General features: G+C 38.8%; 1 protein-coding gene across 2 annotated transcripts in view; it reads left to right on the plus strand.

Moving 5' to 3' along the window:
• The window catches only part of MTRR (5-methyltetrahydrofolate-homocysteine methyltransferase reductase), a 31,780-nt gene extending 6,299 nt beyond the window's left edge, over nucleotides 1-25,481 (plus strand). For both annotated transcript variants that reach the window (XM_004088192.3, XM_030813904.1), the window contains exons 4-15: nucleotides 137-254; nucleotides 2,564-2,942; nucleotides 7,746-7,868; nucleotides 10,109-10,262; nucleotides 11,026-11,114; nucleotides 13,483-13,663; nucleotides 15,715-15,757; nucleotides 17,082-17,268; nucleotides 20,081-20,199; nucleotides 21,213-21,305; nucleotides 21,413-21,595; nucleotides 24,266-25,481. In XM_004088192.3, coding sequence (XP_004088240.2) covers nucleotides 137-254; nucleotides 2,564-2,942; nucleotides 7,746-7,868; nucleotides 10,109-10,262; nucleotides 11,026-11,114; nucleotides 13,483-13,663; nucleotides 15,715-15,757; nucleotides 17,082-17,268; nucleotides 20,081-20,199; nucleotides 21,213-21,305; nucleotides 21,413-21,595; nucleotides 24,266-24,410 — 1,814 coding nt within the window. In that variant the 3' untranslated portion in view covers nucleotides 24,411-25,481. The remainder of the gene's footprint in view (nucleotides 1-136; nucleotides 255-2,563; nucleotides 2,943-7,745; nucleotides 7,869-10,108; nucleotides 10,263-11,025; nucleotides 11,115-13,482; nucleotides 13,664-15,714; nucleotides 15,758-17,081; nucleotides 17,269-20,080; nucleotides 20,200-21,212; nucleotides 21,306-21,412; nucleotides 21,596-24,265) is intronic.
• The last annotated feature ends 933 nt before the right edge of the window (nucleotides 25,482-26,414 follow it).

Below are 26,414 nucleotides of genomic sequence, written 5' to 3' on the forward strand. Positions count from 1 at the left end.
AATGTGAAGCTCTGCATGATTACTGCATCCATAAGAGCATGAAATAGTATTATTTTAGATATCTTATTTACCTATTCTTTGTGTCCTTAAATTTAAACCTTATTGTGCATTAATTATATATTTGGGCTCTCTCTAGGTCTCGGTGATTCAGAATACACGTACTTTTGCAATGGGGGGAAGATAATTGATAAACGACTTCAAGAGCTTGGAGCCCGGCATTTCTATGACACTGGACATGCAGATGACTGTGTAGGGTAAGGGCAGTGTTCTCTGTTTATTCCAATAAGCCCTCTATACATGATGGAAGTTCATTTATAAAACATGTTGGCTTTTCACTTAACACTGAAATTTTCCTCATGTTTTACTTTTGTTAGCTTTTTTAGCTTTAGGACCCAAGAGGGTCAGCCAGAGATTGATGTACCTATTTTGCTGATTTTCTTTTGTGTCCGTCTCATCCTTGTCAGTATATGCTAATGGCAAGAGTTAGAAAAGGTGCCCCAGTACAGTTATCTTTATTTTAAATAGTGTAGGTATTTGCAGAAGTCAGCTTGTTCTTTAGGAACTTTAATCGTGCATGCGCTTCTCTCTGCCATGCACATGGAGCCTTTGGATTGGGCTCTTTACATGGAGGGAGCCTGGTGAGCCACACTTCGCTGTTAGAGAACACGGGTCTGTGGGCCTTCGCTGCAGGCTGCATTGCTTGGCATGCTCTTACCCTCTGAACGGGCATTTGCCACCATGCCAATCAGACGTTTACAGACGCATTACTTTTATTCTTGTTTTTACACGTCAGTATTTCACCCATTGTGCCACCTTTCAAATCATCCTGATGTGTTATTCAGTGGTCTTACAGATATTGTCCTATAACTTACTTAGCTTTGAACTATTTTAGCCAGATAACCACACACTGTTGATTTTTTTCTAGTAGGTCCATGAGTTAATTTTCACTCACTATGTTACTGAATAATCTGTTTATGAGAAAATTACAAATTCAGCAAATGTCTTGCATTTCGCCATATACTGTATTTCTGCTGAACTCACCCCCGTGCCCACTTCTTCCATCTTTCCCTTCAGCTGTGATGCCGTGGGTTTTTCCCATATCCCCAGCACACATATTCTTCCTGATTGTGACAAAGCTTTGTGACATTTCCTTGGGAATTCACTTTTAGCTCTGTACCTTTATATTGAGCTTTTTTTTCTTTTGCCAGAAGTTCATTGACATTAAGTGCTCAGTCTTGTATGAGCTGTGTTTAACTGTTAACGTAATGCTTGTGTCATCCATTAGGCCCATCACTCATCTATATTTCACTTCTCTTCAAAGGCTTTCATTTTCTCTGTTGATTTATTGGTGTAAGTATTAAAATGCTTGACCATATATTTCAGTAGACTACAGTGCCTAGATTTTCAGCCTAACTACCTTACTTGAATTTTTCCTTTTTCTGAAATGAAGATATTTTCAAGACATTCTTGCTCGATGTGCCACCACACTATATGGGGTTACGAATGCACACTTGAGTCCAATACCTGGGTTCAAATCCTTGATCCCCCACTTAATGACTGAGATCTTGGTCACATTAGTTAAGCTTTTTGTTCCTTGGTTTTTGCCTCTATGCAATAGATAACAGTAATCTATTTACTGTGTAAGCTTCGTAGGAGCATCAAATGGATTAACACATGTTGTCCTCTTAGAAGAGTGCCTGTCATCATGTAGTAAACACTCAGTGAACGTTAGCTCTCTTCATGGTTATGCATACTATCACCTTAATATTTCTGAGTTATGAGAGTGATATTTTAAATGTAGCTGTTATTATTGAACCTATAGTTTCATAAAGTTGTTTTCACAAAGGCTCCTCAGGGCAGATCTAATGTGTAACCAAATTTTGAGCAGTGTACCACATGAGCACTTACCGAGCACAGTGAAATGACAGCCTGAGTCATAATGAGACACAGGCCTGAAATCTGCCTCCTCTTAATACTCATTTCGCTTTAGGAATTAGAATTTAATTGAACCTCCTTTGAGCTGTGATTAAAAGTGGTGTTGTTTCCACTTGGCATTAATCCGTAGGGATTTCTTGGTGATATTTTAATCTGTAGGAAACAGATCAGTAGATCAGTAAATTGGCTAGGCCAAAAAAAAAAGAAAGTGCATTTGATTGATGGAATGAGCATTTGCAGCATTATGGTAGCCTTGGATTTTGGTTAAGTTCTGTTAGCATTAGTATGCCTATTTAAAATTATATCTTCTTAAAATAAAGTTTACCAATTCTGGAACATTAAGAGGAATTCTGTTCCTATCATCCTGTTACTAGACTATCTTCCTATCCCTCTTCATTTCTTTTACCTTTATACATACTCATGTTTTCAGCTATAGTGCTAATGAACACATAATATATCCTACTTTTTAAAACTTAATCATGAAGTATTTTTTGTATTCCGAATGGTCTTCATAGTGTTTCTAACAAGTGCATACTTTGCCAAATGGACAGATTGTCATTATCCTGTTCTGTGTTCAGATGGAGAACTTAGGCATTTGTTTTGTTTTTCCTTTGTTTTTACTGTCCAGTTTAGAACTTGTGGTTGAGCCGTGGATTGCTGGACTCTGGCCGGCCCTCAGAGAGCATTTTAGGTCAAGCACTGGACAAGAGGAGATAAGTGGCGTACTCCCGGTGGCATCACCTGTGTCCTCGAGGACAGACCTTGTGAAGTCAGAGCTGCTGCACATTGAATCACAAGTCGAGCTTCTGAGATTCAATGATTCAGGAAGAAAGGATTCTGAGGTTTTGAAGCAAAATGCAGTGAACAGCAACCAATGCAATGTTTTAATTGAAGACTTTGAGTCCTCACTTACCCGTTCGGTACCCCCACTCTCACAAGCCTCTCTGAATATTCCTGCTTTACCCCCAGAATATTTACAGGTACATCTGCAGGAGTCTCTTGGCCAGGTAAGGAAGTTTTTCTTTACGCTATAGATGCTATTTAATCGTGGATGTTTACTTTGGGCTTTTTAATTATTATTACATTAGAAGAGAGGTCAATGAACTATGGCTTACTGGCCAGATGTGGCCCAGAGCCTTTCTTTTATAAATAGATTTTACTGGAACACAGCCATGCCTGTTCATTTAGGTAGTGTCTGTGACAGCTTTTGAGCTACAATAGCAGAGTTACTGGTTACCACAGGGGCCTGCAATGCCTGAGGCATTTGGCCCCTTCCAGTAAAAGTTTTCCCACCCAGGTATTAAAATGGTCTTGTATTATTACTTCTGTATTTGAAGTAGTAAATAGTTAAGAACTCAGTTTTGTCATTATTTTGGAGAACTAACACTTTGTTTCTCACTTTAGATGAGTCAAACAGGGATAAGTTGTGTGGGCAGTGAGTTGAGTATCACGTTGCATAATAGCTAATTTCTCCCCACAGTCAGTGTATGGTACCCTGAAATTTTTCTAATCTGCTTAAAATAAGTTTCCAGAGCAGGCAATCTTTGAATGCAGGGCTAAGCCCTTTTTCTGTTAGTGGCTGTTTAGAGTTCCACATGGACTTTTCTTACAAAAACCACACCCTTACTGCAGCTATTACCAGTTTTAATTTCTTGTTTTTTTTAATGAAGACAGATTTAGACATTTAAGAAATAATTTGGATGCAGCATCTTTCTTGTATATTAGCACTGTTTGTAAACACCTGGTATGATAGCAGTTTTTTTTAGCATCTTTTATAGTGTCTTTCTAAAGCTTTCATATAAGTATGATTTTGTGTATAAACAACTATGGGCTATTGTTTTTGCACTTGTACTTCATTATTTTGTGAATTGTTGAAGTGAGATAATGGCAGTAAGTGTATCTCAGTCTGGTTTGGGAACAGACACAACGTATGCCTGGACTGGTGGGAGCAGAGTGCAGTGTTGCACCAGAGACAGGATCAGTTCATGGCAACGGGATAGAGATTAATCATTAATCTGACTAGGAGTTTTAAATTAGCTGGAAGATCTGTTAAGAGTTTATGGGTTTTTTCTGGGAGGCGGAGGTTGCAGTGAGCCAAGATTGCACCACTGCACTCCAGCCTGGGGTGAGACTCCGTCTCAAAAAAAAAAAAAAAAAAAAAGTTTCTGGGTTTTTTCTTAATAGAAAGTGTCATTAAATGGGCTTGAGTTGTTAATAATGTAGTTAAAAGATTTAACAAATCTGAAGTACTTAAGGGAGACAATATAAATATGAAATAATATACTGAGAGAGTAAAGAATTGGGAAAAAAAGAATGTTTTGTAGGGCATCCTCTTGGGACCATTGCCTTGAGGCATAGAGGGGTTGGAAGCAGGATTGGGCACAGTGAGAAGCTGAGCTGTGATGCAGTCTTAACAAAGCCCTCAGTCAGCTCCTCTCCATATGGTACCTTTCTCCCATGCGGAAGTATTACCTCTAATAACCAGAGGGTCTTCTGGGTTGTGCGGTAGAGCGGCAGGACCTGTTAACGAGCACTGTCACTTGGACCTGCTATAGAGCCCTCTCCTGCTCTGGGCCCCACGCAACGCTGGGCGCCTTTTCTGTCACCTGGTATTTGGGTCTCAGCAGTCCTCCCAGGTATGGAATGTGCTACCCGCAGATCCTGAAGAGACTTAGCAGTGGTTCTGCTTCTCTCTAGGAGAAGTGAGGCACAAGGTGCACTAATGTGGCCTTTACTTGGGAGGGGATGTCCTGACGTGCACCAAACTGTTAGAACCCTAAAAATTGTGCTGACACTGCAGGCCCTTTAATTGCATAGGGCATGGGTCTTACCAAGGACTCCACTATTCTGGCCACTCCTCGTTGCTCATTCAGTCTGATAGTACAATGCCCCTGATAGAGTAGGCTAGTGTGGTGCTTTGCAGGTGTTCCACATTTATTCAGACTCTTATAACAGCAGGCAGGACTTAGGATAGCCCTGGGGCCTAATTGTAAATTTATACATTGTTCCAACTCAAAGTGAACTGTTTCCGATCCTCTTTAGTGATAGGGTTGGGAAGGAGCACTTTGACTAAATCATTGTCCGTGTACCTGAGGCCGTGCTAGTCTACTCTGTCAAGGAAAAGCAGCTGCACGGGGGCTACAGCGGACCTCTTACTTGTTTGAGTTTCCAGTAGTTCAGTATCATCCCCCAGGATTTGTGTGGTTTTTGCAGTGGTCAAACTGGTGAATTAAATGGAGATACGATAGAGACCATCCCCTGTGTCCACCAGCTTTTTAAGGATGTCATTTCTCTCAGGATGCTATTTTGTTTCTCTTGTTCTATCTTGGTGTTTAGGGAAGAGGATGGCGTCAAATTCAGAGACTTCTTCTTGGCCTTCCCCACGATTATAGATCTTATGTCATAGGCCAAGAATTCGGTGTTGCCGTGTGCTGGCTGCTGAGTGGCCACTGGAGGTCCTGGGCCAGGACTCCATTTACCGCCTGGCCCCCATGTGCTTTGCTGTCATAGATGAGCTGTGCTGACGCTTTGGGTCCCTGGGTAACAACATTCATTTGAACCCCCTCTTAACAGACCCTGGAATGTTTGCACATTCCCCTTAGCCCAGTGTACATTTCCCCTTTGGGAGAAGGACTGCAGAAGCCATTGCCAAGTACAGTTTCTATAGTGTCTTACAGTCCCTCGTCCTAGGGACCTCTTCTCTCCTACAGTCAGTGGGTTGCAGGTCTGGAAACAGGGCAAAGGATTGTTTTTATTGGAGCAGCTGTCTACAGCTCCTTTTACATGCCTCATTGATTTCTTTTCATTGTAAGGATTGATCCAGTGCCTTTGTGGGTTGCCCATTTTTTATATCTGTGTTCTGCCCTCGTCAGTTTAGGACCTCAGCTGTGTGTTGTGTGCATTCTCTCCTAGCTCCTGTGGGAGCATAGTGCTCTGTTGTATACTTTCTTGGGGGTTAGTCTCTTACCTTCCTTAGCTAGCCCAGTGCTTTAGTGGCCGAGTGTGTCACAACAACCCCAGTTATTGGTCTAGCAACCAGGAGAGGGGATGGGGTGTGGTAGTGGCGGTACAGGCATATGTTGTAGGCAGAGGTCCTTACACCATCTAGATGCAAGAAGGGAGTTCTTACTCTTCATGGGAGGGACTGGCCGCATCTGCAGGCTCAAAGAGTTCAAGGGAATCTGGGTAGTCAAGATTTTTAAGGGAATCTGGGTAGTCAAGATTTTTAAGGGAATCTGAGTATTCAAGATTTTTTTCCCAGTTAGTCCGTGGCTTTCTCTGCCTTCACTGTCATGGGCTGCATGAGATGACTGCGTCTCTCTAAGCTCCTGAGGATGTCCCCTGGCTTAGTTCTACTTTAGTTTTACTTAGTTCTTAATTGTTGATTCATCATTTAAGCTTTTTGCATTTTTTTTCAAGTGTGAGTGAATTTTAGCAGTAGCCCCCAAAGTCCCACCAGTCTTCTCTTCTACTCTTCCTCTATAGTTCTCAAGCACCTAATGGATCTTGCAAGGTAGTGCATTTGCTTCCACTGGCTCTTCCTGCTACTTACGGTTGTCTTGTTGCTGTGTGCCAGTGCCGTCTGTCTGCTCTCTCACTGGTGTGGTGTTCTCATTGTCAAACAGGCAGATGATCCAGCTCCAGACTCCATTTTAGCATCTTTCCCAGGCTACCCTGGCATTGACTGTCACAGGCTGGTTCCCAGGAGTCAAACAATGAGATGTTTCTAGGGCATCCTCTTGACAGCATCATCTTTGGGCATGGGGGGATGGAAGCAGGATTGGGCACAGTGAGAAGCTGAGCTGCTGTGCAGTCTCAGCAAAGGCCTCAGCCAATCCCACAGGGTTCTCTGGAGCTGGTGGGTCTTCAGAGTTGTCCTGAGTTGGAACGAGGAGGCTGGACCTTTGTAGTCTTTGATGAGACATTGGATATGGGTTGCCTCTGAAAGGAGGTGTGGGCAGGGACAAGGTGTGACCTGAGAATGCTGAAGTGGTTCTTGCAGGTGGCAGAGATAGTCATATGTCAGCACGGCCATTGCCTTTGCAGAAGGCAGTCTTCTTAGGGGTACATCTCAGTACCCCCACATTATGGCTCCCAGACACCCAGAACTGACCTTCATCCCAGCTTTCCCATATAGTCACTTATCTACAATTAATTGACTAGTACTGTTAAAATATTTTGTTTTTAAACATAGGAATGTAGAAAAGGAGTAGGGAGTATTATAAAGAATTGGGATTTTTTGCAGTTTTCCAAGACCTACTATGTCCAGTACAGGAGCTGCTGGCCACATATAGCTACTTAAATTTAAATTAATGAACATTTGTTAAAATTAAGAATTCAGTTTCTTAGTGACACTAGCCATATTTCACAAGCCATATTTCAGCAGCCATATGAACAGCATTGCCCCACACTAGGGGATTCCTATGACCATCTACACACACATGTTGCATTCTTAAACATCTTTCACGTTCTTTAAGATCTCCTCTCCTTCCTGAAACATTTGCATACATACTGTTTCCCCTTACATAGTTTATTAGGAAAACTACTAGATCTTTATGTGAACATGCCAGTATTTTGTATTTTCTATGTGTATTTCAGAAATTCTAATGTCTAATAGATAAAGAGTTTGACATAGAATTGAGCTTCTCTTCTGAAAAGCTAGCTCCATATGTCTGCACTCATTTACCTCGGAAATGAATACTAAGTAGCCAGGAAGTTTTGTAAGCCCCTATGGATCTTGCATAGTCACTAAGTGAAGGAAGGGTATAATTGAAAATTGCACTTACATTTTGTCACATTTGTTTCTCAAGGAGGAAAGCCAATCATCTGTGACTTCAGCAGATCCAATTTTTCAAGTTCCAATTTCAAAGGCAGTTCAACTTACTACAAATGATGCCATAAAAACCACTCTGCTGGTAGAATTGGACATTTCAGTAAGTTGCAAAATTTATTTCTCAGCACAGTAATATTGTCAAGATGTGCAGAAAGAGTTGTGTGGTGCTTGGTTATATATGCTGAGTTATGTGGTGCTTGGTTATATGTGCTGAGTTGTGTGGTGCTTGGTTATATATGCTGAGTTTTGTGGTGCTTGGTTATATATGCTCAGAAGAATGAGAGGTCTCTGACAGGACATCTCGCCATTTTATTCCTGACCCATCATTTTTTTCTCTCTTCTATTTTCACACCTATTTTCTTTCCACTTCAGGGAAGGGCTAGGGAAGAATGGCTGGAGGAGATTCAGCCTGAGAGGAAGATGCTGGCTGACTCAATAAGCCATGAAAGAATAATGGGATCCGAACAGCATTTTATATATAAGAGGCCCAGGAAAGGAAGCTGTCCACTAAGGTCAGCCAGGAAGTTAGAAATAGAGCCTAAGGTCAAGCGAGGTGGCTCTCGCCTATAATCCCAGCACTTTGGGAGGCTGAAGGCTGAAGGCGGTCGGTTGAACCCAGGAGTTCCTGGGTAACATGGCAAGACCTTGTCTCTACAAAAAAATACAATAAGTAGCTGGGCATGGTGGTGTGTACCTGTGGTCCCAGCTACTTGGGAGGCTGAGGTGGGAGGACTGCTTGAGACTATAGTGGGCTGTAATTGTGCCACTACACTCCAGCCTGGGTGACAGAGTGAGACCCTGCCTCAATTTTTTTAAAAAAAGAAAAGAAATAGAACCTAGACAGGCAGGTTAGGGTTAATTCCTCAGAGCAGTGGTTTTGATTTCTTGAGAATCTGGAAAAAAATCCCGAAAAATGATTACACTTGTCCCTTAGTATCTTCGAAGGATTTGTCCCAGGACCCCTTTCAGATACCCAGATCCTCAAAGCTCAAGTCCCTTATGTAAAATGTTATAGTATTTGCATATAATCTGTGCACATCCTCCCCTACACGTTAAGTCATCTGTAGATTACTTATAATATCTAACACAACGTAAGTAGTTGCTATACTGTATTTTTAAGTTTATGTTATTTTTATTGTTATTTTTTATTGTTTTTTCCATCCCAAATATTTCCATCTAGGTTTGGTTGATTCTGAGGATGGAGAACCTGAGGATATGGAGGGCCAACTGTATATAGGAACATTTACATGCAGTTTTAGTCTGAGATGTGCCTCTATGCACCCCGTCCATGGGCCCCCTTCCTACCCTCCACACCCTGCTGGAATCCATTGACCTTAGGTTAAGAAACTGACTGATAATCCTAAAACAAGTGTTTGAGTACCTCTTCAAAGTCATTTAGCTCAACCCTTTATTTTATGAAAGTCTTGAGAGGTTAAGTGGGTTGTTCTTTCAGAAAAGCAAGGGCACATTAAGGCTGTCTGTGTAGATTTAATCGAACTTCCTAACAGAAAAAAAGAAATACAGTGTGTCAAAACTAGATGGTTTTGCATCCGTAAATATTAATATTATGTACACCAAAATATTTTTTATTCTGGTCTTTTACATTTTTGTCATAAAGAGGCAAGGGTCCGTCTGTGCTGAGTCCAGTCTGTCTCTCTTGCTGGCAAGAAATGTGAGCTTGTGTCATTGTGAGAGGCTCCTTCCCAGAGCCCTGGCCTGCATCTGTATCACTCTGGGGCTTAGAGGCAATGGGCCTAGTAATAGACTTGACTTGGGAAGTGGTGGCTTTTTCAGCCCATGTTTGCTCACAACCAATATCAAGCCAGATGGTGCGATGTTTTATACTTAAGGAAATAAAGTACCCTTTCCTGTCCCCTAAAGGAAAAGAGTAAATTAAGGAGAAGAAAATTGAAAACCAATGCATTTGACCATAATTAGTTTCTTTTGGTCATAACGTATGTTTTCATGTGTGTGTGCATGCATGTTTTTGTAAGAGGGATTTTTATATTTACATGGGTTATTGAAAACACCATAGGACCTTACTTTGTAGAGAACAAGGAAGGTCTGACTTCCATTCTTTAAGTATGATAAAAGGCAAAACACTGGATAACTACCAGATTTCTTTTTAATAGTAACTGCTAATAATGAAAGTATGTTTATTTGGTTAGTTGGGCTTATTTTTTAAAACAATTGTGTTTTTTTTTTTGAAATTCTATTTTCTGAGTTCATACATTAAAATCATAATATTGAAAACTATATTTTTGTTACCCTGGAGCTTAAACTATGTAACACATATAATGTATTTTTTTTTTTTTTTTTTTCATTTTGGCTCTTCTCTAGAATACAGACTTTTCCTATCAGCCTGGAGATGCCTTCAGCGTGATCTGCCCTAACAGTGATTCTGAGGTACAAAGCCTACTCCAAAGACTGCAGCTTGAAGATAAAAGAGAGCATTGCATCCTTTTGAAAATAAAGGCAGACACAAAGAAGAAAGGTAACAGCCCTGATGCTATGACGTTAGGGTGTTGTGGGCCAGTGGACTGGAGCTGATGGTGAGAGTGTGGCTCTGAGGTTCAGGGTCCTGTGTGATGGCCGCACAGATGCCTGGGGCTTAGCTGCGCATCAGGGTCCGGGAACACAGGCATACACTGGTATTGCTAATTTCTTAACTTTCATGTTAATTACACTGAATAAGAAGATAATGGATGTTCTGATTATTGGACATTTGTGGACATGAAAGCTGAGTGTAAATGTAGTTTTTGAGAAGCATTGGTCTAGGTTATTTTTAAAAATTCTTTTCCTGTTATGTTTACTTCTCATAGTATGTTTGTTTTTGCTTATTTATTATATAAAATAATTGCTTTTTCCATAATTAAGAGAAGTTATTTATTTTTCAAAATATAAATGTATTATTTACTTAGAATCTTGAAGTAGTCCTAAATTGATTTTTTGAGAATAATAATGCTAATGGAGTACTGCTGTCTTTTTAGCATTTTGTTCCTTAATTTTAAATAATTTTCCTTTCTTTTATTTGGCCTATCTTGAATTTACAGTCTTTTTATTTTTTTGTGAGGTGGAGTTTTTTTCACCGTATTCATTTTGGGGAATTTTTTTGGCTGAATAAACATTGTCACAAGTCATATTGCACTTTGATGCGGCTGTAAAGTACTACAGTAATTGTGTTTTGGGGAGTGTGTAAAACATTTTATTCTTTATCTTCTATGTCATGAACCCCTTTCGCGTCCTTACCTGAAAAGGAGCTGCCTTACCCCAGCATATACCTGCGAGATGTTCTCTCCAGTTCATTTTTACCTGGTGTCTTGAAATCCGAGCAATTCCTAAAAAGGTATTTTTTTCTGTCTTCTTCAGGTAACTATTTTAAAATATGCTTAGCTTTATTTAGGATTGATTAAACAAATCTAGAATCTGTCCTTTGCAGTCTTAAAAAATGTAATCTTGATAGCATGTTTTTAATATTAGTTCCCAAGGGTGTGTGCTATCATCGTAACTATCATATACAGATCTTTTTATGTTGTATTTGCATTTAAATTTTTGTTTTCTATTGAAATGAGGGCTTAAATAGGGCTTTTTCTTAGTCTAAATAGGGCTTTTTCTTCGTCTTACTTTTACTAGTTATTAACTATGTAGCACATTCCACAGTGATGGAGGTGACTGCAGTTGACCTTGTGTTACCCAGCTACACATTGCTGCTGCTTCTTTAATTGGTGACAGAAAGCTATTGAGAGCTTAGGACTCCCCCCAACCACCACTTGCCACTTCCTACAGTTACTAAGATCTCCTTTGTGTAATACTACATAATTATTTATTGCTGTAACAGAATGCTTCAGGAAAAATGGAAGGGTTTTGGTAGGTAATAATCAATTTTTAGATGAACTTGGAGGTAGAACAATCCACTAGATGTCAGTATTGTACCAAGAACTGTTTTTTTTTTAAACTACTTGTAACTGATTTCTTCTAACCAGTTCCCAGAAGTGGCCATTAATGGATAAAATTTTTCACATGTGCCTTGCCACACTTGTATTGTCAGTGAGCATAAAGAGTGTTGTAATTAGGCCACCATCTCCCCGGTGTGGTTTTTGTGTCATTTTATTAATGTGTTTATTGCATTTCTAGTCTTGGGTGAGTAAACTGCTTTAGAGAGAGGCTCAGCTCTCTCTAAATATATATTTTATATATATATATATATGTGTATATATATTCCATCTTCCTTTCCTGGTAATCAACTCGAGATGTAATTTGAGTAAATTTAGAATTAATTTACTGTAATGAAAGCTTACCGATTAAGTCACAATTTTGGTCCAGCTCTACCGCTTTTAAAATTTGTGTAAAGTGTGTGTGTATGTATGTATGTGTGTATATATATGTGTGTATGTGTATATGTGTGTGTGTGTGTGTGTGTGTATATATATATATGTATATCTGGGTTTTTTTCAAAAATGGTATGCTCATTGGAAAAATTCTGGATACAGAAATAAATAACCCAGGAAACCAAAGTATTTTATAAACAAACCCTCAGAGTTAACACTTGAATTTTGTTTCCCTGAGGAAAATATGGGCTTCCATATTATATGTGCTGTTCTATAACTTGCCTTTTTAACTTAAATCAAGAATCTGTATATTTCAGGATGGAAAGAGTTTTAATGGATACTACGGATACACCATTATTTCTTGATGTAATTATGGGCAATTGAGTCATTTTCGCTTTTTCACTATTAAAAAAGAAAGCTAGGCAAACTTTCTTGTACTGTATTAATTTTTGAACACTTACTTGAAGTATATTTGTAAAACAAATTCCTTGGAGTAGAATTGCTGTTTTAAAAATATTCACATTTTAAATTGTAGTGATGTTTGTCAGGTTTGTCAGCTTGTTCTCCAAAAACAGTGCAGTATTTCCTGTTGTAGTACCATAAAGTTTTTGTAGTTCTAAAGTGAAAAAAGTATGTTAAAGGATTTAAAATTGTCACTGTTTTAGCTTTTAATTTAGGAGATTGTATTGGCTTTAGAATTTACAAACTGTTATTGGTAGATTTTTTATTATCTTGCCAAAAGTCTATGCAGAGATTTTGGGCATCCATTCAGCAGTGTTTCCAGAGTCTTTGTTTTTGTTCAGCACTGAGTTTGGCACTTGGAGGAACACATGTAATTTGTTACTGTCCGGGTATTTTAGACAGATTTTTCAGCCAAACCTTTGGAAACCTGTGACTCCTTTGGGAATGGTGATTTTGTCCTCCCTGTTAAGGAAGTCCAGGACACAATCATCTTGAGCCATGGAATTTAAAGTAGCAGTACCCATTAGCATTTCACATAACATTTGATGCAGATAATTACTGAAGTGCTTTGTTCCTAAAGAGCCCTTGAGAAATAAGCTATGTATGCATGTAATTAATAGCTTGTAATTGCATTGAAATAAAAAATTCTTATTAGCAAGTTTGATGTGTTGTTCAGGAGTTTAGACTTTGAGAATTGAGATTCAGAATTTTATTAGTTTTATTTATTTATTTATATTGTGGAATTTTTCTAATAGGTCAACGTTAAAGCAAATGGTAAATTCCCTCCTCCTGACAATAACTCCTAGAGGCTTTCTCGTTTTTTCTTGGTTAATTGGGTGCATCCCCAGGCAGACACTTAACTGAATATTCTAATAGCTCTACCCACAAATTTTGTCATAATTTAAGGCGGGCTCCTTTTTGTAGGCATTTTTGCGAGCCCTTGTGGACTATACCAGTGACAGTGCTGAAAAGCGCAGGCTACAGGAGCTGTGCAGTAAACAAGGGGCAGCCGATTATAGCCGCTTTGTACGAGATGCCTGTGCCTGCTTGTTGGATCTCCTCCTCGCTTTCCCTTCTTGCCAGCCACCGCTCAGTCTCCTGCTCGGTGAGTAATCGCTTTCACAAGCACCGTGGTGGCTGTTCGTGCACTGATAGGCGGGCCACCTTTCTGTAGTAAAGAAAATTTGCTGTTCTTGTCTTACCCTTTGTATTCTATGCATAAAGGATACATCTAAATGAATGTTGGTGATTGGTAAGTAAACATATCTTGTCTTCAGGGTGCTGTGACATCTGTATGCCCTTCCAGAAGTCACAGAACTCCCCTTCCAAACTTTTGGTTTTCTTTTTTTTCCTCCCAGCAGTGTCGCTGTCATTTTCTGTCTTAATAGAGTCAGTTATTCTCTTTTTTTGGCTCAGAATTGAGCATCTTTTCTAATGTAACTGCTTTTTCAGAAAGGTTGTTTAGCTAAATGTCTAAAAGTGAGCTTTCTGTAAAATTTTCTTTTTCAAAGCTAATGAACATCATATTTAATTGATAGAGGCTGATGCAGTCTGTGCTGTGTGCAGAATGCAGAAATGCCCCCATCTGAGCAAGTCCAGATTGAGGGTCCTTCAAGAGCAAAAGGGGACTGTGTCATACCAGTACAAGTCGACATACTCATGGTACTGCCAGGCAGAGAACCATCCCATTTCATATGAAAGGTAACCCATTTTTTTGCCCAGAATGCCTCTTCTAGTCCTCATACTCTGACAGAAGAGACCTCAGCATTGTCCCTGAGCAGTCGATGTCCCAGGATCTCTCTGTGGCTCTCAGGAAGGGATTGAAAATGCTTGCTAGGGGTGAAGACTAAGCGCTTTATAGGACTTCAAAGCCTTTATTACTTTCTTGTGCTTGTAATTTTGTCATCTCCTTTCCCGTAGTGGTAAGTAGTCATGCCTTTAACATTTGCATTTTTCTTTGGTGACACCAAAATGTGTATTGTCCTTTTTACTCTTAGGCCAGCAAGATCCTTTTCGATGCTCAGTACAATTAAAGGCACCCTCCTTTGCAAGTCAGGGCCTGATTTCTCCTCCTTTTTCTTAGTGTTCTTTCCGCTTAGGACCTCCCCAAAATGGTAAGACCATGTTGCCGAATGAGGCTGCTCTTCTCACCATCCTGTCCTCAGGCTGGCCCTCTCACCCTCTCCAGTGAAGTCTTCGAGAACCATCAGCAGGATTAGGATGACAGAACACAGGGCGGGGAGTTCTAAGTAGTGTTAGAAAGTTCTCTTATCATATACTAATTTATTTCAGTTCTTTTTGTAGATTTTTTGTTACCTTTTAGAATGTTTGTAACAATACCACATATTATGTAGTTATATAAAAAAATTCAAGTCATTGGGACTTATAAAAAATTACATTATTTTCTAATTTCCTTAGGAAAAATTAAAATATCTAAAGCTTAATATTAAACCCTAGTAAACCCTATTTTGATGTTTAAAACTCTAAGCCTTTAAACATAGACCTTTTCAAATTTTCTATTAAGTAACTGCTAAAAATAAAACATACCAAAACATAAAACATTTCAAAGTTTATTAGTGGAAGTTCAATATTCAAATATAGATTATTTCTGCTTTTGAAAGAATACCTATGTATTTTGAAATCACTGAATTTTTTTGGTAATTTTTTAAAAACCAAACACTTTAATTATTTTAAATGTAAGATGGAAAATATTTCAAGCCTAAGTATTTTCAGTAATTCTTGAAAGAGTAGCCTTTAATCTTTTTGGGATCATGACTTTATTTTAAATCTGAAAACTGGACACCTCCCTGCAGAAAACTGCACATACCTAGTAAGGGTTTGTTGAGCTCCTCGCCTCTGAAGCCAACTCATGGACCCATTCCTAGGAGCCTTTGCTTTCAAAATTAGCATTTGGGTAGAAATACTGATTTAAGAGTAAGAAAATGCATCTTACCTGGTTTTTAACTTTAGGAGTTGAAAGAAAAAATAGTAATATTTTACTTGAACACAAAGAATTTATACATGCTCTTAACTATGATTTAAAACTAGAACATGATTTATTTTGAGTATTCTAAATAAGGCATGGTTTTTTTTTTTAAGGTAAGGTTGTTTTCAGTAGTAGTGAATTAATAATTGCTTGTTTTTATTTATTTCTAGAGCATCTTCCTAAACTCCAACCCAGACCATATTCGTGTGCAAGGTACTAATATTTATTCACATAATATATAGCATCATTTCTCCAAAATCTTAGGACACTCAGGCTTCCAAATCCTTAGAGTTTACTAATTTATTCAGTGAAAACTTACCTGATTTATGGAAGACAGTACCAGGCATAACAAAGCAGAAGAAGAATCACAGAGCTCCTGTCCTCTGGGACTTCATAGAATTTTAACATCTTGGGTGGCTTCCCACGGCCCAGCACCATGTTTCCCCAGGAGTCTCAGGCTCCTCCACGTGCTTCCTGTGTTGGTGTGCCCAGCCACCTTCACTGAGTGGCAGCGGAAGGCAGGGGAGACAGAAAATTTCCACTATAAAACATTTGATGAGTCCGGATGTGGTGGCTCACACCTCTAATCCCAGCACTTTGGGAGGCCGAGGCGGATGGATCACAGGGTCAGGAGATCAAGACCATCCTGGCTAACACTGTGAAACCCCGTCTCTACTAAAAATACAAAAACAAAATTAGCCGGGCATGGTGGCGGGCGCCTGTAGTCCCAGCTACTTGGGAGGCTGAGGCGAGAGAGTGGCATGAACCCAGGAGGCGGAGCTTGCAGTGAGCCAAGATCGTGCCACTGCACTGGAGCCTGGGCAACAGAGTGAGACCCCGTCTCAAAAAAATAAAGCATTTGATGAGCACTGGCTTATAGGATTCTCCCTCTGGCCTTCGTTCCATTACGCAGCCTCTACCGTTTCCCATCTGGCTCTCTGTTTTGCCTTTCAGTAATAATAATACAAGAAGGTGCACCATTTTGGTTAAAAAAGGAATTAAGAATGAACTCAAGTTCTTTCGCATTATTTACCTTGTAATGTGAAAAGAAATCTGCTTTTGTAGGGATGTCTTTTAAAGATGTTTTTACTTTGAATTTTTAGTTTTCTCTTTTCTGGGTGTATACTTCAGTCACTTTCAAGTTTTGTGATCTTACCAGTAGATAATTTATGGATATTTGTTAGAATTTATCCCCATTTCTTCACATGGTAAAACGTCTTTATAATAAATATTGAGTGAATGAATCCTTTACATGAAGATCCTTAGGGCATATTAGCTTTTATAAATCTCATCTAGTCCTAGTGCAAGCAAATAAAATTGGAGACTTTCTTGAATAACACAAAATGCAGGGTGTGAGAGTGTGAAGGTTGGGGGCAGTTTTTAATTACATGATAATAGCTTTCCTCTATGAGGATTTGGAAGGTAGATTAGAGCCTTTAAGGAAATATTTCTAAACTGAATAAAAAAAGGATTGGTTTGACCCATATGTGTAGTAGTACTGATACCGAGTTCAAAACTTGTCTGTGTATCTTTGCAGCTCAAGTTTATTTCACCCAGGGAAGCTACATTTTGTCTTCAACGTTGTGGAATTTCTGTCTACTGCCACAACAGAGGTTCTGCGGAAGGGAGTGTGTACAGGCTGGCTGGCCTTGTTGGTTGCTTCATTTCTTCAGCCAAACACATATGCATCCCGTGAAGACAGCAGGAAAGCCCTGGCTTCTAAGGTAAGAAATAAGTACCTTAACCTCAGCGTTGTTAACTCATACTCTTTGCTTGATTAGAAAAAAACAATGTTGTCTGGCCCACATCATTCATTACTATCATAAGAAAATTTATGCTGTTCTCGAATTTTAAAATCTCTATTGCAAGAGCAGAAAACTGTTTACTTCCATGTACTCTTTAGTGTGTGTATTTTCTGAATGTGTAAAGCATGAATTTTATATAGTACGGTCTTTGCTTATCCTATTCATGGAGAAGAAGACCTTTTATGTTAATATTCTTGGTACATTGGCCTGGGGAGGGGTGGAGAAGAGTCTAGGAAGTATTTAAGGGGGGTGGTGAGAGACATCTCATTTTATGTTTAAGATGTATACTGCCCCTCAAATAAGTACTTTTACATTGGGAGTCTGAGGGCAACTAAAGATTAATTTTATATTGTCCAATTTTGGCTAGTAGGATTCCCGCATCCCTGTTTCTCTCCTTTTGTTATCTGTTTTGTCTGACATCTGAATTTGTGCCATTATTGAGAAGACATATGGCAAAATACTTTTACAACACCTAGGAGTAAAAGGTTATGTGATTTTCTCAACAGATTGTGGATACTTTACACCTGGACTCAGTGACATCTTTTTATGTTTTGATATGGCACTCAGCAGAATTTCGAGACCAAACGTGTGTAGGGAACAATTTAAAGTTGTCCACAAGAATGGTTGAAATAAAGCAACATTTCAGGCTTTATCATGAAGTCCTCTTTCTTCATGGTAATGAAGAAATCAGTGATTCACTTGGAGTGTTGTCTTAGGATAAGTTTGGTTTCTTTAAGTTATTAGAGTTGAGAGGTTCATATACCTCAATAGGAGGAATTAGGACTTCCTGGGATATACTTGAGAGGATAAGGGATGATTGCTGCTTGAAATTGCCCTTTAACTTGGTATTTTTCCAATCTGCTGGAACAGAGAGATGCTTTACTGTGTTCACTATACATCGTATATTCATTATACCTCAAAATATTAGGGACCTTCTAGGAACTTTCTTTTTCGAGAAGAAATATTATAGTACTGATACACAAGTATATGTCACTTGGTGATTGTATAAAGATAGCAGATGATCTCCAGAACATAAAAAACAATGTGTGTCCATCATGTATCGTAAACACTAAGCATGGGTGCCTTTCACCTACTCCTCCTTTCCTCCCTCCCTCTCTTCCTCCTTCTTTCCTCATTTTAACAGATTTTATTGACTATCCAATCTATATGCAGTAGAGGTGCAGATATGAAGGTTATAATTTAAAACTATCTGAAATTCCCTGTGTTGTGTTTTATTACAAATTATACAGAATGTTGACTTTTGCAAGACCTATCACATGTCCTGCCCTACTATGGCAGATAGTACAGTTGTTCACAGATTAACCCTGCCACTGATGTTCAGCCTGCCTGTGTGAACAGAAGGACATCTGCCACATCGAAGCAGGCGCACTAAGCCTGTGGGCGTGGCGTAGCTCGGCTCTCTTCTTCCCATCTGCCGTGATACTCTCTCCACATAGACGCCCACGTGAAGCAGCACCACAGCCTTCGAGGAAGAGAGCCCCGAACACACAAAGTGTGCTGTTGTCACAGGATCTTTGTACATGTGTTTTCTTTTCTGCCAGGAACATGCTCTGGCATGGCTAACTCACTTGATTCAGATCGTGGTCAAAGGTCTCATTGTAGACGTGGGCCTTCTTTGACATTGGTGTTTGAATTAGCAGCTCACTGCCACACCCATCATTTCCTTACCCTGTGTAATTTTGCTTCCTAAGACATTGGGAAGTCATTACCCATCATTCTGTGGATGTATGTGATAATGTGTATGTTTATTTTCTTTTCCTTCCACTAGAATGTAAGTTCCATAAAGACAGGGGCATTGTTTTGTTCATTTCTGTATCCCTAATGCCTGTCATAGTGAATACTTTCAGTAAATCTGTTAAATGAATGAAGCAAATAAGGCTAATGTAATGTTAACTAGTTTCATTCCCAAGTAAGAGCAGTAATGAGACACAGCTTTGCCATTCCTTCATTTAAAAGGTGTGGTGTTCAGGCTCGTCATTAGTTCCTACAGTTGTCCTTGAGTTAAAAGTTAAAATATATGCAGTTACACCACCATGCAAGGTGGAGGGGAATCCTGTCGTTCTTAAACCTCGGTATCATTCAGTATGACTTTTGCATATGACAGTGAAACTGGAAGTGAAACATACTCAGATTGATTCAGAAATGTCTTTTGAAATTTTAACAAAAAGGTTTTGATAATTATATGATTTGTTTAGTTATAACAAAAATAATTCTGGGTAATATTGGACCCAGAATAGCAAATACAGCACCATTATCTAGAATATTTGGAGCAGCCCCTTAATTTCTTTTTAAGGTGCCTGACTTTTATTTAAAAATTTTCAACCTCATCGTGATGCTAATCTTTATTGTTTTCATATTTAGGGTACGTTTCTCCATAATATGTACTATTGTCTGCCCACCAGAAAGTAGATCTTATCTATGGGCCAAGAAACATGATTTGATTATTTATTTAGAGTTCTACCTCAAAGACACCATGCCTATTATTTTTTAAAACATTTTGTATTTGAATAGAAAAGAAAAATTTGCAGGACAAAGTTCTTTCTGTAGTGACAAATGTGCTCATGGTTTCAGTAAAATCTAATGCTGCTATTTAGTGATGTTTCTTTGATGGGAATTTTCCCTTTCTGATTTGTTTAGCAAAGATCATCTTGGTTATATACTCTTGCCTAGGTTTTCTTTCATACTTACCACATTTGGTTTAATATTTCAGATATCCATCTCTCCTCGAACAGCCAATTCTTTCCACTTACCAAATGACTCCTCAATCCCCATCATAATGGTGGGTCCAGGAACTGGCATAGCACCGTTTATTGGGTTCCTACAACATAGGTATGTTCTCTTTTTGGCCAATGGGAAAATGTATTCCTGAGTAACCGTTTTTGTTTCTTCAGTCATTTTTAGAGTAATTGGACTTTGATTATAAAATTTTTATTTAAAAAATTATTATTCAATGTGTGATAACATAATTTGTCACCATGGGAAAAGTAAACACACAATGTTGTAGAGATTTTGCTTTGTACTAGAACTTCCTTTTTTGCTGTGGCACTTTTAGTTTTTCTTTTCTCAGCTACACTGGTTTATAGCATATGTGGTTGGGGACAAATATTGGGCATACCTTCGTACTGTGATGATATACAGCTGTTGTATCTATCCCTTAATTGGATAAAATTGGTAGTGACAGAGATCCAATTTTAGTAAAAGTTTCAACATTAAACTCAAATATCAGTATTTTTCAACAGAATATTAATAAGTTTAACTTTATATCAGAAGTATTTGATATGAAATAAGTAAGATAAAATTGTACTTCTGTTTATATTTGTGAAGTAATGAGCAAGTCTTAGGTACTGTTCCTCAGATAGTAGAGTCCTGTCCTTCGGACAGTTATTTTGTTTTAATTTTTCCTTAAGGAAGCAAAAGCATAATCACAGATGTCTCTGTCTCGTCAGTGTGTTCATCATTTCATAGACACTTTACACATTCTACCTTTCACAGCCCTGTGCCACTTTTCCATAGTAAAAGTTCATTTATTCATAAAACTGCTATTAATGTTATTGAATGTAGAACTCTGTCTAGATCTCACAGTGTGATACTTTGAATTGTCCTCATTTTGTGTATGTCGTATGTAGCTGCCTCTCCACATACTTGCCTAGCGTGGCGTCTGCTGGAGTGGCCATGACAGCCTGTGGAGAGTAAAATGCTAATTAAATGACTGAATATCCAACTGCAGAGATGGATTTTACAAATCTATCTGAGTTTGTTGGTGGTAGTTCCTAATGAAAGAGATTGGTTTTACATACTCTTTATATCACATACCTAAACTTTTTTTTTTTTTTTCCACTTAGAGAGAAACTCCAAGAACAACACCCAGATGGAAATTTTGGAGCAATGTGGTTGTTTTTTGGCTGCAGGCATAAGGATAGGGATTATCTATTCAGGTATTGTACAATTCCAGTATTGTACTCCACCACTGAGCGTACAATTCTAATTCTCAGACTTTTCAGCTTGACGACCTTTTAGTGATCCATTATATATTATATTTCAGGAAAGAGCTCAGACGTTTCCTTAAGCAAGGGACCTTAACTCATCTAAAGGTTTCCTTCTCAAGAGATGCTCCTATTGGGGAGGAGGAAGCCCCAGCAAAATATGTGCAAGACAACATCCAGCTTCATGGCCAGCAGGTGGCGAGAATCCTCCTCCAGGAGAATGGCCGTATTTATGTGTGTGGGTGAGTCGTTATCGTGCCTAAGTCGGGTAGGAGAGGGCCATCGGTGATGTCTGTGGAAGAAACAAAGGACTGAGAAGCCAGTAATCTAGATATGTAGGGATAAGACATTTGATTCTTAAGTACAGGAATAGAAATAACAGTTCCGAAATGATTTTGACATATTTAATAGCCCAGAAGTTGTTATTATCAGGGAAATAGTGGTGAAAGTTAATGCTTGCATTGTACATTCTTGGTACCATTTACATACCTGTTTTTAGCCTCTGAAAATTACACTGATGTTACTACATTAATCATGTGACTTGAAATCTCCAGATTGATTTTGTTGTATATAAGAATAGGTGATTTGTGCTGTTGTGAACTATTAATAACTAAGAAAGAAAAAGTATTTTTGATGCTGAGAATGTGGATACTAGGATTCTTTTTCTTCTAAGCATAATTCGTGGTGATAAAGTTGACATAAACCCAGAAACATTCTGTGTTACTAAATTTGATCTACTTTCTGAGGCAAGATCTGTTACAGAAACCCGTAATTGCCATAGAAAAATTGTTTAACACTTACTTGCTTATTTTGATGAGACTCAAAAAATTTCTGCTAGTTAAAAAGGAGTTTTGAAGTAAGAAATTCACTTTTTCATCCAAACACATTGCTAGTATTTAACACATTCTCTAAGTCAGGTTCTTTTTTTTTCAACTGTAATGCAGAAGACAAAATATTGGCATCGTGACCCAGAACATATGTATAAAGATAATTGAAACAAGTTTCATGAAACAAAGCAACATTTTCTGTTTAGTTTTTATAACACATTCTGATCATTTCTCTTCCATTTTATTTAGTTTGCTTTAAAAGCTAGCTTTGGCTACTAAGTTGATTTCATGTCCTTTCAATAGATTTTGACTCCTAATTGAAAAACATTGCTTTAGGTTGATAAAGGGCAGAAATTCTAGACATTGTTTTGGTTTACATTTTCCTTCGCTTTTAACGAAGTATTTAATCTGCATTTTGTTTGGTGAGGACAGTGTCATCGGTGGCCAAATACAGGCTGGAGTTTTAGAGATGCACCTCTCAATAGTAGAGGCAGAGTTCATTGTACAGATCACAGATAACTGGTCATTGAGAACTTGGAGAATATCTTAAATGTCCAGACTCTTAAAACATTATTCCAGAAATAGCTCCTCCCAATTCACTGGTGCTTTACTTGTCACATTTGTGAAATGCACTTGGAAGCGTTAATAGCAGTGGTCAGAGGGCTCAGAAAGAAACCCTAGGGCACTTTAACATTGACGGTCCGTCAGGGAAGCAGGAACAAAGTAGACAGAAGGAACAGCCACTGAAGAAGCAAAATTGTCCCAAAGCCAAGAGGGCACTGTCTCAGGGAGGGAGCCCGTACTGCTGATGAGTCAAGTGAGAAGACAGCAGAGCAGGATCGTGAGGTATAAGTTCCCTGAGAATAGTGGAGGGGAGAGCCTCTTGAGACAGGTGAGACAGACACCTCTCAAAAAATTTCACTGTCAGGGGCCAGGACATGTTCAGTTCCTAACACAGTAGAATCTTGTCTGACACTTTACTTCATTCAGCAAACACCTGATGCTGGCTAAGTGCTTGGGCATATTCAGATGTCGATAGATACAAGGATATATTAGTTTTTCTGTTGAGGAATACCTGAGACTAAAGAAAAGAGATTTAATGGGCTCATGGTTTAGGCTGTACAGGAAACATGGTGCCAGCACCTGCTTCTGGTGAAGACCCCAGGAAGCTTCCACTCTGACAGAAGGCAAAGGGGGAGCAGGCACCTCACATGGCAAGAGAGGGAGCAAGAGGTAGGGGGAGGTACCACACTCAAATAGCCAGATCTCTCAGGAACTCAGAGGGAGAACTCACTCATTACAGCGAGCATAGCATCAAGCCATTCATGAGGGATCTGCCCCCATGACCCAGATGTCTCCCGCCAAGCCCCACTTCTAACACTGGGAATCACATTTTAACATAAAGATTTGGAGAGGGCACACATCCAAACTGTATCAGAGGGTAAGTGAGTTACACTTCCTACCCTCAAACAACTTACTCCCTGGTGAGAAAGCTACATATAAACAGATGTTTCTAACGTCGGAAGTGTTCCAGAGAGGACTGCAAGAGCACCCAGGAGGGGTACCTCCCCTTTCTTGTAAATTGAAGAGTTAAGATGTAGAAGTACTTCAAAAGGACCTGGCACATACTAAGTCCTCAATAAAGGTGTCTGTTACTAACTGTATGTATGTAAAGACCTAGAAGTGTGCGAGAGATCTGGTTCCCTTCAGGAGTACGAGTCTACTGTGTGCTTTGAGAGTGGAAGGCAGGGAATGAGGGGCGAGCCAGCAGTTGGGCCGGAGCCAGGCGGGACCTCAGATGCTTCTCTGACACCTGGGAAATCCTTGGCCTACTGTCGGGACCTGGAGCCTATGGAGGATTGGGAGCTGTAGAACCATGTGGTCAGCTCTGCCTCCTAGAACAGTCACCGTAGGCGAAGGCCTGGCCTGGGCATGAGTGAGGCTGGGAGATCTGTGTGAGATGTTCTGAGAAGAGGGAGGGAAGAACTATGGTGGTACAGTCAAAGGGAATTAGACTTGTGAATTAAGGAGGATTTAGTAAAAATGCCTGTTTGTAAACAGTCATCTTATTATTTTCTTTTCTAGAGATGCTAAGAATATGGCCAAGGATGTACATGATGCCCTTGTGGAAATAATAAGCAAAGAGGTTGGAGTTGAAAAACTAGAAGCAATGAAAACCCTGGCCACTTTAAAAGAAGAAAAACGCTATCTTCAGGATATTTGGTCATAAAACCAGAAATTAAAGAAAGAGAATTAACCTTTTTTGACTGAAAGTACTAAAAGTCAGCTTTACTAGTGGCGAGACTTTAAATTTTCTGAAGAAAATTTTGTTTTAACATTTCTTGAAGGAGACGGAGTGGGGATTGGATCATTTAACAGTATAACAAAACTTCCTGATTTGATTTTACATATCTTCCATCTGCGCCCTTCCTGTGCCTGTGACTCTCCCCAAACTGCCCTGTTGCCTTGAGCTCTTCTGAGCTGAGGCAGCCTTCAGTCCCCATCAGCGCCTCCTTTACTTCCCAGAGAACTTCACAGAGACTCTGTCCTTCCATGCAAAGGCTTCCTGAAATAGGGAGACTGACTGAGTAGCTCATTCTTGTGACTTACAGTGCCAACATTTAAAAAAATATGAAAATGATTTATTTTTATATGATGTGTACCCATAAAGAATACTTATATTAATGTACTTAAATTACACATGTAGAGCATATCTGTTATATGTTTATATAATCATCAAATGGTTATTTGTTACTAAAGCTATATTTCTGATAAAAAATATTTTAGGATAATTGCCTACAGAAGGATTTATTTTTGTGATGCTGGAAATATGAAATGTATTTTAAAATTTCACTCTGGCATATGATTTATCTATCACCATTACTTTTTTTTAAGTCACAATTTCAGAATTTGGGGACATCTGCATTCAATTTATAGGTACCAGTACGTACATATTTTAGTAAAAAGATACAACCTTTTTCTTCTCTTTTCACTCCTTTTATTTCTGCTGCTTGGCACATTTTTTAGTTTTCCCACATTATTTGTCTCCATGATACCACTCAGGCTGTGTCCTGGACCTAACATACTGACTTTAGTTGGTATCCTTGGATTTTTAGATTCCCAGTGTCTAATTCCCTGTTATAATTTGCCCAAACAGAACAAAATGTTATGATAACTTTTCTCCACTGTTCTAATATATATTGTATTTTTATTTGATAGCTTGGGATTTAAAACATCTCTGTTGAAGGCTTTTGATCCTTTTGAGAAATAAGGATCTGAAAGAAATGGCATAATCTTAAAACTTGGTAAGTTTTTGTGGCTGTGTAATCTCTTCATTATAATATATTTTATAATAGAAACCAATCTGAAAATATGGGATAGGAAAATATACTAAGCAAGTACTACGTAACATACATAATTATATGTGTAAGTTGTGTGTATCAGCCAAGATACACTTAAGGTGAAAACATTAAAAGAGAAAAATATTTCTTATTAATAAGATACAACAATCAAGAACTTGTGTCCACTTACCAATACTGTCTATAATTACATGACCGAAAACTTTTATCTATAAAAAGAAACTGACAAATAATCATAACTTGTGTTGGAAACTGAACTAAGCCAATTTGCTTATACACAGCATCCAAGTTATGTCTAGAAACTGCTAGATTATCTAAGTTTCAGGTGGGTATTGTTCAGCTGCTCCCCGCAGCCTTACGAGCTAGCGATAGTGAAAATACATTTCATTATAAATGCTGCTGTACATACAGATATGTATTTATCTGTTATTTATTATTTTTATTATTTATTATTATCTATGATTTATTAGTAATCAGGCACAAAACAGTTCTACTATCCTAGTTTCTAAGCCTAATGAAGTTCCAGCTGTCTCTTTAGGCACTCCACCACATCTTGCAGGAAGAGTTTACTCAAGGTGCGTCACAATGTGGATGTGACTACTCCAGGGGCAAAATTTTGTCCTTACCATGAACCATTCTCTAACCTAGTGACTGGACATGCTATTTCAGAGTTAAGCCTCAGACATCACCCTAAGGCCTTGCTAGATAAAGTCTTTAACCTTGTTTATGTAGGGGTAGGGAGTAGTTAGCAGTGAGGGACCTTTTCTAACCTGCTATTCTAACAAACCACTATAGCACTCATTATTTTTAATAGCCAGTCTTCATACTGATCAGTGATAAAACTAACAAAAGAGCTTGTAGTAGGCACTTCTGCA

Source organism: Nomascus leucogenys, chromosome 6 (assembly GCF_006542625.1).
Source record: "Nomascus leucogenys isolate Asia chromosome 6, Asia_NLE_v1, whole genome shotgun sequence".
Classification (NCBI taxonomy): Eukaryota; Metazoa; Chordata; class Mammalia; order Primates; family Hylobatidae; genus Nomascus; species Nomascus leucogenys.